Below are 18,373 nucleotides of genomic sequence, written 5' to 3'. Positions count from 1 at the left end.
CTAAAATTAATTATGGCCTGACCGAACTATCGACGCACAAACAAAACATGTATCTCTTATACACTTGTTTTAGAGCACTAATATTATCTAAAATACAGTCAAAGTTTCATGACATTTACTCAAATCGTTCTCAAGTTATTGGCCTCAAAACGATGTCGTCTCTGGTATTTTACAGTGGATACAAAAATTGAAAAAAAAGCAATTGTTGCAAAAAAAAATCGCTTGATAAGGTTAAGGCGAATCTCCATGAGTACATTCAACGGTCAAATAGTCAAACAGTTTTGCTTAATTTCATCATAACTGTACCAGTACAAGTGCGGCGCTCCATTTAGAAGACATCAAAAGGCAGTGACGCTACAATACTCATACATTAGGAAAGCTCAAGTAATTGTGATTTATACATATGTTCGACTTTCAAAAGATGATTTGATATGGATCAAATGCAATAAGAACAAATTTCTGCGCCACTGGAAGAAGGATGAAACATGAGCACATGATTACACAAATGAATCCAATCGGCAATCGGCTCAAGAGAGTTGAGAGTTGTCCAAAGCGGACGTAAGCGGCAAGGATTTTACCGATTCGTAAACAATATTAAATTTTAATATTGGATCAATTCCACGTCGATATCAAAATTCAGGCCGAATTTTCAAGCCAAATACTTAATATCCTATTAATAAAAATATAATTTTTGATAGACTAGACACGTAATTTTATTTTAATATTTATTAAAATCTACCAACCGAAATACATTTGACTTATTAGTCTTAGTCATAAACCCACCTAATAAAATTTAAATAAAAACAATTTTACTTGGGGCTAAATTGTAAAAATACAATAACACCCAACAGTTATTTAAATGCAAATATGCTCAGAACAATCATCAAAGCAAATTGACTGAGCTAATCACTTGAATTAAAACAAAAAAACCTACATTGCCTCCAAGAAAGTGAAAAATTAGACAAAATGCAATTTGTGACTAATGTAGTCTGTCTGACTGAGAGATTGATTGCCAGATATTTGTATGTATGTATGTATGAGTTGATAGCCAATTTAATAAATAGGCGGGCAGTGCAGGTCATAGGCAAGCTGCCAGCTGCCACTGGTGCTAACATCACCGTCATCGACGCAACTACTGCCACTAATAGCAACAACAACAACAATAGCTATAAGAACAGCATCAATATACTCGTATATGGCAACAAAAGTGCAAACTCAACAGGGCACAGCAGCCATGAAAAGCAGACAATAACCGACAATTAGTAACTGCTCTTGGGTCTGTCATGACTCACAAAAATCAGCGGCAACAATTGACTTTGCAACAACCTCAGACACAATCAAAGTCGCAAGTCGCGCTTCGAAGACGTAATCACAATAGCGATTTTGCCACCACGCCATCAAAAGCCACAATTGTAGTTTTGCCACACACACACACACACATAGACCAGTGCAAGCCATCTCTATGGGTGTGTGTTTTTGCAGAATAATCACAAAGGAGTTTTCTTAGCTTTTATTTAGGAGACGCTACACTGGTGTATTTCTTTAGTTCATTCATTTGTTGTATTTGTTTTTCGCTGGAGATTTGTTAACTGCATAAATAATTCACACTTACTGCATTGTTGTTCGTGATTTATTCCAAGTTTTCGGGCTAACAAAGGCTGCGTATCGACTAAGGCGAACTAAAGAGCTGGCCTTTTCCGTTCCTTGAAGCGCTGTTGGGTCTTTAAAGAACCGGAAAACGTATTGTTTTTGTGTGAAATGTATTGTAAGGCACGTTTATTTTATTGTTTTTGTTTTTTATTTTTAAATTTTTGTAACTTTTCAACAACCAAATTCTCACTTTTGTTGTTTCTTTGATTGCTTTATGCTATTCGTATGCAAGTACACTGTGATTACTTCGTTTCTTGTGGTACACTAAAACCGTTAATGCTTATGCCGTAGTCCGTTAGTTTTGGACTTTTGTTTTCAACGCGCGAGCTCGAATACCTAAATGACTTACTTTCTTTGAAAAACTTATATTTTATACCGTAAAATTGCAGAGCGAGTGGTCTAAGCGCAAAAGATATCATAGCGCTCTTGAGTGGCATTTTGAGTGGAAGTTTCGATGTTGCGGCATATTACATGCAATTTTATGTTGCCGGGTCAGCGTTCGGCGCTTGAGAAGGTGTTTAAATTTTGCGCTGGATTTTGTAAAAATTCTTCAAAAGTTGTACTCAAATATTTGAGTGGTTTATGTTTGTTTCGCTCTTAACCCATGGAGCTTTTTTATTAATGTGGTTTAATTGTAGTTGCGTTTATAAGCGGGTGTTAGAAGTGAATTATATGTGAAAAATTTAAATATGTAATATTTGTTATTTATGTATCTTAAGTAATATATTAGTGTGGATTGCGCTTCCTATTTCCGATTCTATTTTGTAATATTTCGTTCCGGTTCTTTTACGTTAAGTGTTAACGTTCTTAATAATATTGTATAATTTAGTTTCAACTAATTCTAATTTGTATTGCATGTCAAATTCAAAGCCTTGAACCGTGCTTGGTTTTTAAAATATTTTGGAAAAAACTGATTATAGCAAATAAATTAATAAAATTAATGTTGATACAAATTAATATGTATACCTGATATATTTGAAGCCGCTACAATGGAAAAAGGAAATAATTAAGTTATTATTTAATTGGAATCATAATTTTGGTTTAGATTAAGCAATTTAGTAGTACAGTGACTAACAATAGTGAGATTAATATAGTTGAAAAAAAATTAATGAATTGGTTAAAAAGTTATCTGTTTAAAAAGAGTGCGATATTCTACTGCCGTCAAAGAGAGATTTGAAAATAATTATTGAATTTGCCTAATATTTTGAATTTTACCATGTGTATGGTTGGTAAATAGATTAGCAATACTGCAAGACTTGAGGTGTTTTGTTTCTTTTCTGCGAGCTATGTATAAATACCAGATAAAGTCAGCGTAGTACATCTATATCTATATCTATATCTATATCTATATCTATATCTATATCTATATCTATATCTATATCTATATCTATATCTATATCTATATCTATATCTATATCTATATCTATATCTATATCTATATCTATATCTATATCTATATCTATATCTATATCTAAATATATCCGTTTCGAAGAAATATACTATGAAAACGGTGTTACGAGATAAATGGGTTTAAAGATTTGCCGATTACACTAAGTAAATAATTCTTACAAATAATCTCAAAATTTCGGTATGAAATGATGGTTTTTTTGTGAAAATGAAATACTAATAATGAATTGGAAAGTAAAAAAAAAATTATTTGAAGTATTCACAATTGCTTTTTACAAATTTTTGTGGCAAATTGTGGATACCATGCCAATAAAAATGTTCATCTTTTAAAGAAAATTATTCAGACACCCAATTTTTGACTTCTGCGTAGAAATCGAAGTGCTGCTCAGCCAATGCGTGGCCCATCGATGAAAACAAATGGTAATCGGAAGGGGATAATTCTGGTTAATACGACGAAAAGTACTTTGATAGTATGCTGAACCGATTTTGCTTTGTGTACAGGTGCATTGTATTACTTTGCCGTGTCTTCTGGCTCATTCTGTTCGTTTTTGGATCAATGCCTGATTCAAATTGATCATTTGTTATCTGTAGCGATTAGTATTAACAGTTTCACCAGGTTTAGAAGTTCATGAAATACCACACCCTTCTGATCCCACCAAATACAGATCACTACCTTCTTACCAAATCGATCTGTTTTTGCAGTCGATGTTGATAGTTGTCCCGGATTAACCCATAATTTTCTCCGTTTAAATCCATTTTTCATCTCAGTGACGATTCGATGCAAAACTGATTGCATGAAAAATAAAGGAAGTTTGTCTTTAACATATGCTCTTTTAATGCTTCCAGAGATTATAATTTCTTTAGTTTAAGATGGCGGGTTTATCTCTAAATTTCTTATTTCTATTTCCTAGTATGTGCCGCGCTTATGATGAACAAATTAAGGTATATTTTTGCTATAGAATTAAGAACGTAAACGATCATTTGGCTATAATTCTTAAGAAATAATGATACTATCTACGTAGATGTTAAATAACATATGAAAACAATTAAACATAATCGTTTAGTTAATTCAGCATTTTTTTTTTTAAATAAATATAATAAATTTAATGCTAATTACTCAATGCTACAAACTCGTTGGTTTGATGAGCAAAATGTGCAAGAACTCTTGAGCACAGCGCAGCGATTAAAGTAAACCATTAAACCAATTAATAAGTTAAAATAACAACATTTAAGCGAACGACTAACTGTATTTGCATATAAATGTGTTATTAGATGCGCTGTCGCTGTGCTTGCGGGAGGCGCAAAATACAGGTTTTGCGCTAAAAACCTTAAGATGTCTGATCATTTGCAACAATATGGGCACATTCATGTGTTTTAGCTGTGTGAGTGTTCATTTTCCAGATTTTACTTGTTGATTTTCTCAGCCTTCAGTGGTTTGCCTCCATGAATTCATTTTTCTATTCTTTGTTTTATATTTTTGCAATGAGCATTTGTTTTATTACCGACTCTTGCGTAGTTGTTGTTACACAGTATTACTGCACAAGGTGTATTTCCATACATTTTCACATACATACATACATACATTGTATATACCAGCAATTTCATATATTAGCGTGTATTTATTTAAAATAGGCAGCAGCGCCGCTTCTACTCCGTTGACTTGATGCGATATGGTGCCACGTTGCTGCCTACAGGCATCCAAGGCACCCACGGCGGCGATAGTGCAATAACTTGCTTAGACAATATATGCTGTCTACCAAAGCAACACGAAGATGCGCTGATGCTTCACTTGCTATTTTCGTATTTTTTTGTGCCGCTCATTTTGCGCCGACAATATCAACGAGATATCGTTTTAAAACCAGTAATTGCGAGAAGGTGGAGGTTATATTAGATATTGATATGCTGTTAGTTAAGAGCGATTTACTAATAGATATCTGGAGAAATATTAGTAAAAAGGTTATATAATAGATAAAAAAAGAAAATTCACATGTTTCTTATTCAAATTTATATATTTTGAATATTATAAAACAAAGACGTGGCATTATACGTCCATTGCACTCAACATTCAAATGCGTTAAGCGGCAATAATATTCTTGTTACCGTTACCATTCGTGTGTGGTGTCTACTTTCGCTTTTATATCGCGCACAACAGTTCATTGAGGCGTGCGGCAGCCGGAATTTTTGCTGTTAGTCCACTTGTGCAACACTAAGATGCTTCTGCGAGTGTTTTTGCCGCAGCTGTTGCAACAATTCACCAGCCGACATTCACAGCTCACCATTGTCCATTGCACTTTCACTCAGCAGCTCATTGAGGCGTGATTTCAGCACTGCTCGCTGAGTGTGAATACGGTATTAGTTTACAATTGCATCCCACAAAGATTCTCCTGCCACGGCAAGTGTAACAAACATCGGCAGCCTTCGCCGTACAGCTGTTGAGACTGGCTTGCATTGCTCGCTGCTGATTGTTGTTGTTGTGCGCGTTATTGTGTGGCGCGTGCACTGACCGTTGCTACTCGTTTGGGCGTTGCATGCTATATTTATTTGTATATATTTTTTTCATTTGAATGACGGCATTTATCATTGGCAAAATATTTGGTGCGATATATGTGAAATTTATATGTGAAAAAGTAAAATATACAAGCGCAATTTACATATTTCGATTTTTGCTTAGTTTTTATACCCCAAACAGGCTGTATTAAGATTGCCCCGAAGTTTGTAACATCTGAAAGGAAATGTCGGAGACACTATTGAATATATATACAAATGATCAGCAAGACAAATTGAATCGATTTAGCCATATCCATCTGTCTGTTTGTATTTGGTATACGTGAATAAGTCTCCCATTTTTTAGGATATCGGTATGCAAATTTTCACACCTCTTTTTCTCCTAAAGAAGTTGCTCATTTGTCGGAAACGTCGATATCGGACCACTTTAGCATATATTTAGCTGCCAAAGAAACTGAGCAATCAAAAGTCAGTCTTTGTATGGAAAAATTTTTTAGTTGGCAAGATATCTTCACGAAATTTGGCATCGATTTTTGCCGGAGGCAATATCACTATAACATATACACAGTGGCCGATTAAAATTCAATACTTGTATCGAATCTTTGGTATTTGTAAAGGGTATTATAGCTTCCGTGCAACCAAAGCTAACGTTTTTTCTGGTTTTCCTATGAATTTGCAATTGATTCATAAAAGGAATTTTATGGACTTGCACGGTTGCATTTCGGAGTCATGTGTATCATAGCGAATCGCAATCACGTTTTATAAATCGCAACTAGTGGCAGTAACAGATTCATTGAAAGGCGATAATATACATTTTAGGGTGATCATTAACCGTTGTAAACATATAAGTCTGAACACCATTTCCATACTATAATATTTGAAGATATCACATTAATCTTTGACTACGTATCGATCGGTAACTTTTTGCTTCTATTACCGACTTTTAACAAGTCCCTAAGGCTATCGTAAGAGATAACTTTTATTATGTGTCTTATAACAGAGTTGGCCTTTATATTTTTGTTGCTAATCTTTTCTATTGACACATCACATGGATCCTGGATCACTGAAAATATAAATCTTTTTTTTCCTTACTTTTATTTCTTATTGAAGTTTGTAGTTTTTCAGTTAAATAAAGTCATCTACAGCATTTGTCTCTTGAATAGAAAAAATAATAATACACTTAAATGCATATTGTTTTCAAATTAATAACATAATATTTCCATGTCAGCTGCTTATATTATTTTTATATTTCCGTTCCGTTGCTTCTTTGTTGCGTGAGCCTTGTTTATTTTCAAAATTTAACTAGCTCTTGAGTAGTAAAATTTCTGACGTTTGCATTCACCATAGACACTGTCAAAATGTTATTTTCATATGTCAGAATTTTTATATATCGTATCCTTTTCATATATTTTAAATTCATACCTGTCATTTAGATCATATCAGAGCAAAAACTAACTTATTTATAGTGGAAAGTAATTAATTTTAGTTTATCCAAAAAGTCAAACTAATGGGATGGTCTCAATTTAGTATCGAAATTTATAATCCGATCAAAATGAGTAAAGGATCTCAACATCTTTTATGTATAGGCTCAAGACATTTTGGATAATGTTTTATGAAGCGTGTCAATCCTAGATTGGTACCACAATAGCTGAATCTTTTGCAAAAGGGATGTTTGACAACCCAGCTAAGGACCCTACGTGCATCAAATGGATTATTATTGGTGGCGAGACTTGGGTATATGAATATTACGTCGAAATTGTCCAACGGTCTAGCGGATGGCGCCTCAAAAATGTGCCGTAACAAAAAGAGCATAAAAACCGCGAAGGCCATCCCAGAACACAAAAAAATATTTTGAAGCCTATAAGTAGTTATAAAAAGTACTAAAAGTAGTTATTTTGATACTGTAAGAACCACCTTAAAGAATACGCAATAATATGTACATACAATATATACAAATTCATATTCCAATAGCACGCAATATTTTGCTGTTTCATTCCCTTAATTCTTCCAAGTCGAACGCACATGCTCTTATATGGATATGTTGCATACAGGTATAGCTGCTCAGTGACAGCGTTTTTTTCACACAAAACACCCAAAAGAAGTGCATAAAAATACACAAATACATACATATATGTCTGTGCTTAGGACTGCAGTTAGACATTGTCATAAATCGATATTTTCAATTACATATTCATAAAAATAATAAAATAGATAGAACAACTAAAGAAGTTCTAAGTTCGGGCCGATTTCGCCCATTTTCGCACTATAACATAGAAATATGAGAAGAATGTTATGCATTGAATTTGGTTGAAATCAGTTAAGCAGATCCCAAGATATGGGTTTTCATCTAAAAGTGGGCGGTGCCACGCCCATTACCTATTTTTGAACGCGCTTCCTATAAAGTCATTTCATACCATCCCAGAGATAAAATGTAATGTCTCTGGCGTGTTTAGTGCTTGATTTATTGCGCTTTTAGTAGTTTTAAACAGTACCGTTATATGGGGAGCGGGCAGGGTTGTCACCCGATTTCAACTATTTTCACTCATTTTCACACTGTCGATAGAAATGCTAAAAACATTTGTTCTCAGTGAATTTTGTTATAACAGCTTTAGCGGTTTAGGAGATATGCACATTAAACCTATTAGGGGGCGGACCACGCCCACATTTTAAAACAAATTTAATCTGCAGATGTCCTTCCTTAGTGTGATCCTGTATACCAAATATCAGTCTTGTATCTTATTGTGTAGCTTATTTTTGGCAATTTATTTGTTTTTGATTAATGACGTTTTGTGGGCGTGGCTGTGGTCCGATTACGTCCATCTGCAGTACCAACCGTCTCACGGTACCAAGAAACTTGTGTACCAAGTTTCATTTAGATATATCAATTTTTACTCAAGTTACAGCCTGGACAGACGGACGGACGGACAGATAGTCACCCGGATTTCAATTCGTCTCTTCCTGATCATTTAAATATATATACATAATCCTATATCTAACTCGATTAGTTTTAGGTGATACAAACAACCGTTAACAGCCGTTGAAGCAGCAACACGTATTTGCGGTGAATGTTCGACCAACTTTTGGCTCCCAAAATACTTTAGCCGCGTCAAACATCGTTGTGGCAAAAGCCACAAATCATTCAAGTCTCATTCATGCGTGACTGTGTGTGTGAGTGGATTGGACGTCAGACTCGCGGTCTTTGCTGCACTAGTACATTATGCACCCAAATTTGCATGTACGTGTGTGCTTTTGGTTTTTGGATCGAAAGAAATGTCATGAATGAATGTCGCCGTTACAAATGTCGCTACGGAAAGCAATTATGTTTGTTTTTTAAGTTGTCGCTTTTTATTTCTTAATTACTGTTATTTACTTTGGTGTTTTATTCCTTCTTTTTTTTCTTCCGTTCTCTTTCGGTTGTATTTTTTCTAGTACCATAGCATTTTGAGTGACTTGGAGTGGTTTGTGCGTAACCTACTTTATCATTGCTTATTCTCGACGTTCAGGGTTAAATTATTGGATTTTCAATTCTTTTTATTATTATTTTTTCCATGTTACACCATAAGAGTTCATTAATATTCACTGCACGATTATTTTCCAGTAAAGCGATGATGTGATGATCGATGAAACTCAATTTATATGTTCTTTAGAGCTTTAGATATTGAAAATACAAATAATTAAGTTAGAGCTTTATTTTTGACCTAATCGCGATAGTTGTAGGGTTAAATATAAATCTCAAAACTTTTCTGTTTCTTTACTGGGGTTCACTTTATTTAAATATGAATTTAAATATTTATTGAGTTGAGTTATAGTGTAAAGCGTAGCCGTCCAGTTTAATCATCTTTATCAGTTGGGAAATGGCGAATAACTCGCTAGAAAATATATATATTTATGTTTACTAAACACATTTCATGCACTCGGAAATACTATAATAAATTGGTGATATACATATACATATATATATAAATATCGGAGAAAATCCTATATATCTGTGAGAGTGCGCGCTGCATTGACAAAATGAACCAGAGTATTTCGGGCAGTGCGATTGAATATGAATCGGTTTTTAAACGTGGTAATAGTTATGAAGAAATTATTATACGTACGTATATATCTGTATGTATATTTCCTATTGGCTTCGGAACCTATTTTGTTGAAGTTTTCAAGAGCGCGTTATGGAAACCCGGGAAGTCTTTACAATATCGAGCGGGCTAAAAATCGCCGTTAGGAAATTGATAAATAAATTTATGGGATCTACTTCTTTATTGTATACTAGAATGCATATAATGATAATATATGAAAGTATAAAAACAGCCAAGTTCTTATGTCAACAAAAAATGAATTTGGTCCATATATTTTGAAAAATTTGCAGTATTACCTGCTATTTGCCGCTACATTTATAGTTGTTATATACGTTTATACTTTTTATAATAATACATAACGACTGATTACTTTTGCGATAAATTAGTAGACGTTTTAGACCAAACCTGATTCAATAGCTCATTGACCTAAGCGAGGGACTTTCTGAGATGTTTATTCCAGAGATGTGGCCTTTATTCTCAATTGAATAACTCTATAACACCAAATTTACATTGCGTTTCATCACTGCTGTGTATAAAAAACACACACACACGATTTTTTGGTGCACCCTGTATTATAATAATTTTGCTTGCATGATCTTTGGGGAGTTAAAAAAAAGTTCCATACAAGAACTTGATTTTGCCTTGGACAATAATCAATGCCAAATTTCGTGAAAATATCTCGTCAGATACAAAATTTTTCAATTGATGGACTTTATTTTGATCATTCAGTCTGTACTGCAGCTATATGTTATAGTGAAACAATCTATAACTTTTTTTTTCGAAGATTATACCGTTGGTTTAGACAACAATGCATGCCAAATTTCGTGAAAATATATCATAAAAGAAAAAATGTTTGCACATGCCCTCCAGCAGAGAAGGTTGCAAGAAAAAGCTTCTCATAGAATCTATTCGCTGTGAGCTATGAGCTCAATTGCAACATTAGCACTTATCTTAGAGTTATTGATAACAAATAATCAATCTACAACTTGTTTAAAAACATTTGTTTATGTATTTAAAGATTTAATGTAATATTCTCACCCTACCTATTGCTTCTCACTAACATTAATATCACTTTCACCAAATTACTCTGTCTCGTGTATATAATTTTAGATATGCCATTCAAGAGCAATAGCTTATTAATTTTTGCATTGCTGCTGCATTATCCATAACCACGCGTTAGCCTTAACGCCATAACCAACTACGCCTCAATTAAAATGGCTAATTATGTCATAATTACCCAGAGTGCCACTGTCACTGTGTGAAATATGTGAACGTTCAAAGTTAATGCACTAATAGTAGCATACTCGCTCATACATACATACAAATGTACATATCTATTGTACATACATGTGTTGAAATTATTTGTTGCTAAAAGTAAAAGGAAGTGAAAGAGATTTCAAAAAGGCCACAGTTGCATATGTTATTTCTTTCCATACATATGAGTATAAATATACAAAATGAAAATATTATATACATATATACATATATAACCGCAGTTCGTAATGAAATGCCCAGCTTAACCAATTAGACTTAATGCTCTATTAAATTTGCCATAAATTAAGCTTTCGTCTCGTCACACAGTGTCATTGCTGACGGCTTTAAGTGTCTTAATAATTATGAAGTTGCCAAATTACGTCAAATGTCTACTAACTATTGTGCATTATTGTGCTATATTGTTGTAGTGACCAACATAATGCACTTTATAATGTGAAATAGCCATGCTCATAAATATACTGAGCACTTAACTTACTGGAACATATGTACACATCATTCCTAATGATGTGGTCAGTCAAAAACACATTTACTAATAAATCTTATTACCCAATTAAAGCAAATTATATTTAATGCCAGCCACTAAAGCTATTTCTAAATTGAAATTAGCTCAAATTTAATCAAATTATATTATATAATAGTTGACATATTCTACGTCCCTCAAGGTTAATTAGAATTTTTTATTCTAATACTTCCAGCTCTCATTGATTGATACTTATATGTTGTACATTCAGATATGGTATATGACTTAATACATACTAGTGTTTATATGTATAGCCGAATATGCAGTGCCGAAATCCGCATTCCGCAACAAATGAGTTTTTAACAGCGAAACAAATTACGATTATGTTGGGTTTTGAAATTTCATTAAAAGATTTTACTTATGCATATACTGTCATATATCCTTCAGTCTATTATTCTTACCATCGCTGGAGTATTAAAGCTAATTGCAAACGAAAAATTACCAAAAGCGACAAAGTTTTTAAAAATCAAAAGTGACGAGTGCTAGCTATTAGGATCAATGAACATTATTATTTTATATTAACAAAGTGAACGTAATTTGCCTGCACATATTGATTTAAATGGAATGAATGCCAAATTGAATAAAGACAAATAAGTTTTTGTGTTTTCATTTGCCATACTAATAAAATATTTTGTTATACTTACAATTTAGGACAGTGACCTAGTGTCTTACTGTATATAAAACCTTTGAACACTACTCATTAAAAATATTTGCATTATCCAAATTCATGGAAAAAGTCGCAGATCATCATGATGGACTAACCCGGGCAAAACTTAACACAGCCATATTCGAAAAGGTGTTACTAACAAAGATGTCTCATTTCGTCCATGAAAATAAGATAATTCCAACACACCAATTCGGTTCGAGGCATTCGATAAGGTGTAACACGACGGAATTTTATATAACTTTAAAACAATATTGTCTTATTCAAAAAAGCAAATTTACTGTTATATTAGCAATTTCATATCGGAGCAACGGCCGATAATGGCTGGCAGTGTCCTAAACCGAACTCTATATATCTGGCATACAGCAGATATTCCAACAGATAATAATATATTGACAACTACCTTTACGGATAACACAGTGCTAGTATGTCGTAATAAATGTGCCATCAGAGCGTCAAGTTTAAAATGAATAATATTTTAGTACCACAAGCAAATGATGTAACTTATCAGGCACTTGGACAGAAGGCTCATAAGGAGGAAACATATATCCAGCAAAATAACTAGCGCGAAAATAAAAGCTGCTTTTAAATAAATTTCAAAATTGGCCTTGACAACAAAGTTTTATTATACAAGCTCTGGTATAGTGTCGATTTGGATGTAAGGTATTTAAATGTGGGGTCCTAGTCAAAAAGCCTTAGAGCGATAACGGGTTTACCATGGTTCATTCGAAATGAAAACATTCACAAATATTTCGGTATTCCTATGGTAAAGACAGAAGCAGAGGACAGCAGAATAAAAAAACCAAATTAAACTCAGGTAACATCCATATTCATTATCCAATACCTTGCTACAATCATGTAAACACCCGCTTAAAAAGAAGAGATCTACCAGCCTTCTAAAGAGCAACGTATTAGCAAAATACCTTAGACCAAGCAGATCTAATAAATAAAGAAATGTGAAAAAATAATATTATTAGGTCTATAAATATATTCGTACTCATTATACCCTGAACAGTGTACATATATTAAGTTTGACTCGAAGTTTGTAACACCAAGAAGGAAACATCGGAGACCCTATAAAATATACTTGTATACATAAATGATCAGCATGATCTGTCTGTCCGTCTGTCTGTATATATGCAAACTAGTCCCTCAGTTTTTAAGCTATCGATCTGAAATTTTTCAACTGTCCTTTTCTCACTTTAGCATATAGCTGCCATACAAATTGAACAATCGGAATCAAGTACTTGTATGGGAAACATTTTTATTTGATGTAATATCTTTACGAAATTTGGCATGAGTTATTTTCTTAGGCAATAATGTAATTTTCGAAGAAATTGTATAGGTCGTATGAACTTTTTTATTTGACGAGGTATCTTCATGAAATTAGGCACGAGTTGTTGTTTAAGGCAACAATGTATTCTGTGCAGAAATTTTTCAGATCAGATCACTATATCATATAGCCGCCTTACAAATTGAACGATCGGAATCAAGTTCTTGTAAGGAGCCTTTGTATTTGTGAAGGGTATTATAGCTTTGGTGCAAGTTAACGTTTTTTCTTGTTTTTTTTTTTTAATTTGAACGTTTATTTAAAAAAAACATGTGCAGTTGTATTGCCCATCTAAAGTTATAACATTTTGCTATCTGGCATTTTGTGGATTCCATCCCAAACGGACTGCACCTTTTTTGAGTTTTTGATATTCTGTTCTGAACCATTCTACATCGACTGGAACAAGTAGTATTCAAAAGGGGCAATGTCTAGACTATGAGGCAGGCAGACAGCCCAGCCCCCAGCTAACAGACCAAATAGTATTACCTATGAACTTTTTTTATTGACGATACTTTGAGAGCAAACTTTTCAACATCAACCCAGTGTTCAGGTGAGTTGAAGAAACCTATTCGCGAGCAAATATAAAATATTTAACGAGGAGCTGAAAAGACGCATCTTCCAGCTGCTAAGTAGGATTTGGTCGGACGAATACCTGCCCAATGATTGTAATATGAGTCTACTCTGCCCTAAGCACAAGAAGGAGACCCCTAAGTAATTCTCCTGGGATGAACCTTCTTAACATTTCATAGAAGATTATTTCGACAGTATTGGGAAGACTTAAGCACATTTCAAATAAACTGATTGGACCTGGCATTGGAATATCTGGCAAATCCACCGGACCAGACTTTTACAATACGTCAAATCCTGGAGAAGACGCTTGAACAAGATATCAACACCAATCGTCTTTAAGTCTATTATAAAGCCACTTTCGATAGCACTGACAGAAGCTGCCTATTCCACGCCATGTCTATATTTGATATTCTTGCGAAATTCATACGGTTATGCAGAATTACGCTGAGCACCACAATCAGCGCCGTCAAAATCGGGAAGGACATCTTCGAGCCTTTCGACACCAGACGAGGTTTAAGACAGGGTGATTCTCTCTTGCGCTCCTTCTTCAATATAATGCTGTAAAATGTGATACGCGCTGCTAATCTGAACCGCATTATCCCTGTCTACTCTAACAGAACAATGCTACTAAAAGGGATACTCAGATGCCATTGTCATCGTAGGCCTTAACAACAGCTCAGTCAGCTCAGCTTTGAAAAAGAAAGGAATAACGGTTGATCTTGTGGTGAACGAGGGTAAGACCTGTAGGTCGCACACAAATAAATATTCTTTGCCTCTTGGGAACTACCTTATTTAATTCATATTATTTCAGCAAGAATTCTATATGGCCAGACTATTGCGTTAACTTTAAAACTACCAACAAGCGTAGAATAAATCTTGCCAACAGTTGCTACTTTGGGATCGGTAAGCAAAATGAGAAGCAAATCTCTCTCTCTGCGAACAAAAATTACGTTCTAAAAGTCTCTTATTACTCCTGTCTTATTAAGCATTCAATTGAAGGAACAAATGCATAAGTCAACACTTGGGATGTACGAGGTGTGTTCAAAGGAAAAGGTGAATTTTGCTTTTTTGCGGGTTGTGAACATTCGATTATCGATATTTTGGTTTTGTTATAATCAGACACATATATTTGTATGGTTAGTCACGTTTTTGTGTGCTCTTCGATTTTTGACTTTTGATAGAAATGGATCAAAGAACATGTATTAAATTTTGCGTTAAAAATGGAATAAAGTGCTCTAAGGCAATTGAAATGTTGACTGTGGTATTTGGTGAGTCCACTTTGTCTCAAAAAAGGGTTTATAAGTGATACAAACGCTTTACAGAAGATCGAGAAGATGCTGATGACGATGAGCATCCAAGAGGTATGACCACGTCAACAAGCGTAAAGAACATCGAAACAGTGAAATTCTTGAAAATTGTATAATCACTATTAGGAAGTTGCAGAGGATGTTGGCATATCAATCGGCTCATGCCATTAAATTTTCTTGAATGTTTTGTGCAAAAAACGTGAGGCAGCGAAGTTCGTTTCGAAATTGCTTAATTTTGGGCAAAAGCAATGTAGCATTAGTATCGTTCAGGAGCCAAAAGCAAAACCGTAATCATGCCTCACTCAGCCACCGTGTTCACCAGATTTGGCTCCCTGCGACTTTTTCCAATTTCTAAAACTAAAGAAGCCAATGAAAGGAAAGCGTTTTGCCACAATTGATGAGATCAAGTCAGAATCGAAGAAAGAGCTAATGGCCATACCGAAAAGTGCATTTCAGAAGGATTGGAAAAAGTATTGGCACGAGTGTATTATCTCCAAAGTTGCTTGAAAGCAATCAAGGGGACAAAATAGATACTGATGAATAAATAAGTACTTTTCAAAAAAAATTCAAAATTCACCTTTTCCTTTGAACACACCTCGTATAAGTTTTGTGTTCTCGGCCCAGATCGACTCACAGTTGCATTGTCAAAGAAGAAGAAGAATATTTGAATTAAGTTTTCAAAATTTGGTTAAGTTTTTCACTTGACTTAGATCGAAGGCTGGAAGGATCTTCAAGTGGCTGCACTAAGTCCAATAAACCAATTGTTATACATAGTGAATCTCAATCGTACACCACGAAGCAGCTCACTAACGCCAGTTCTAACATAAGAGTATCTGTTTTTTTTGAATCTGTTTAATATACGCACTACCCCAAAGTAATTTAATAAATAACACGTATTGACTACTACAATAGTACTGAGTTTTCATTGTCTATATGTAAATATTTTGGACAGTCCACTGTCCACACCATTTCAAACTAAATTAGAGATATATCATATATTTGTAAGACCTGACTCTTCTCTACTTCACTAAAAGGTTACTGAACTGCTTAAGTGTTTGTTTCTTATTTTGACCTAATACTCCATTATTTGCTTTATTTTGATCTAAGCTGCGAATTTGGATCAACATTCTTAAAATAAAATATAAACAGTATATAAAATGAAATCAATTAATCAGCAACTGAGTATATAACGGTAGATTGCAGTATTAGCTTTTCCATCCTATGCTAAAACTTGGGATACCAAATATAAAAACTTTGTCCCAAAAATTAAGATATATGACTATGCACATTCATTTCTATTTCATTCAAGGCCTCCCACGTAGATCCGCCCATTTTAGCTATACAATGTTGAATCGCATATTTTTTAAGCTGTGTATTATTATTATCAAACCTTCAATAAACATTGAAATTCTTTGAACGTGCATTATTTCGGTAAAATAATAACAGCATTACAAGCTCGCAGTTGGGAAGCAAGTGAGGTCAGCCACGATCTTGGCTAGCAAAACTTGGCTAGCAGATCATTAGACATGAAAGTCTGACAAGCAAACAAATGGACAAGTGGGTAGACAGATTGCAAAATATGCAACAACGCCTCAAAAATTAACAGACAAAATCCAATCCAATGGTCTATAAAAAGTAAACAATAATTAAACTTACCTCTAAAGAGTCTAATAAAATGAGATAATCTACATATATACATATGTGTGTGTAAATTATATCACAAGATATCCAGAATTATTATGTAAATTTAATAAGTATGTACAAACAAATAATATGTATATAAGCAAATATCATCCAAAAAAGGCACAAGTGCGGGATGAAACCGCGATTAGTCGCAAAGACTCATGTAACTAATGGCATTTTTGATCATATATGTACTAGATTATCCGACCGCGCTTTGCAGTGGCTATGAAAATATTATTTACAAATAAAGACAAAACGTTATTGCCAGTATAAGGATCCAATGAATTGAACTTGAGGTTTAACCGTGATTATACAATCAGTCTAATCTATATACAATACATACATATGTGAGTATATAAAAAATACGAATACTCTTGCATAGCTATGTGTTGTAATTATATTTTTATTTTTTGAAGTAATAAAATATTTAAAATTGAGATATAAACTATCTTATCTTTTAAGATCAAACTGAACACAGTGTGCTAAATTTTACTAAAATCGGTTCAGTATTTTAGAAGTTTACCCCGGTCAAACAACGTGACGAATCATTTTTGTATATACGAGTCATATATATATGGAATGATTTGGAATATGTCCTTTGCTCGACCGTGTATTACGCAGATATAATTCTGCCCTTTTATATATCAAATCCTAAAATCCTACAAAATGAGACTTATCGTGTTCATGTTTTTACTGAATAGTCATTATTCCTTACCCAACAGGAATGGAATCGGGCTGGTTTTATTTTAATTTATTCGTTCAATTTAATTACACCCTGAACAGGGTATATTAAGTTTACCACGAAGTTTGTAATACTCTATATATATATTAGGGTGGAGCGAAAAAAAATAATTTTTATTTCGTAAAAAATGTTTGATAAGTGTTCTAGTAGCTGTGGAGAGTCCTCTTTCTGGCCAATTAAAAGTTATAAACTTAACAAGTAAGGAAGGGCTAAGTTCGGATGTAACCGAACATTTTATACTCTCGCAAAGTCAAATAGTATACTCGTTTGAGATTTCTTTGTGGATTGACTGATATTTTCGGTAGGTCAACTATAGGCACTGGGGTCCACATATTTAGTACTTAGGGGCTTGAACAGATTTGGTTCGATTTAGACAATTTTTGGCCACAAGGTGGCATATTTTAATCGAATTATTCACGCAAAGTTTTATCCCGATACAGTCATTGTTGCCTGATTTGCATAGTGGAAAGTGAAAGAATCAGATGGAATTTAAAATGGTGTTATATGGGAAGTAGGCGTGGTTGTAGTCCGATTTCGCCAATTTTCGCAGTATAACATAGAAATATGAAAAGAACGTTATGCACCGAATTTGGTTGAAATCGGTTAATCAGATCCCAAGATATGGGTTTTCAGCGAAAAGTGGG

The 18,373-nt window shown here is 34.0% G+C and overlaps 1 protein-coding gene across 1 annotated transcript in view; it reads right to left on the bottom strand.

The window, feature by feature from the left end:
• LOC106624360 (transcription factor SPT20 homolog) overlaps window positions 1-1,999 on the bottom strand; it is a 32,780-nt gene extending 30,781 nt beyond the window's left edge. The window contains exon 1 of the mRNA XM_014244088.3: window positions 1,613-1,999. Within this exon, the coding sequence (XP_014099563.1) occupies window positions 1,613-1,617 (5 nt within the window). The 5' untranslated portion in view covers window positions 1,618-1,999. The remainder of the gene's footprint in view (window positions 1-1,612) is intronic.
• Between the last annotated feature and the right edge of the window lie 16,374 nt (window positions 2,000-18,373).

The sequence above is a fragment of the Bactrocera oleae genome, chromosome 4 (genome assembly GCF_042242935.1).
Source record: "Bactrocera oleae isolate idBacOlea1 chromosome 4, idBacOlea1, whole genome shotgun sequence".
NCBI lineage: Eukaryota > Metazoa > Arthropoda > Insecta > Diptera > Tephritidae > Bactrocera > Bactrocera oleae.
The sequence above is the reverse complement of the archived record's forward strand: the minus strand, read 5'-3'. Positions and strand labels throughout refer to the sequence as shown.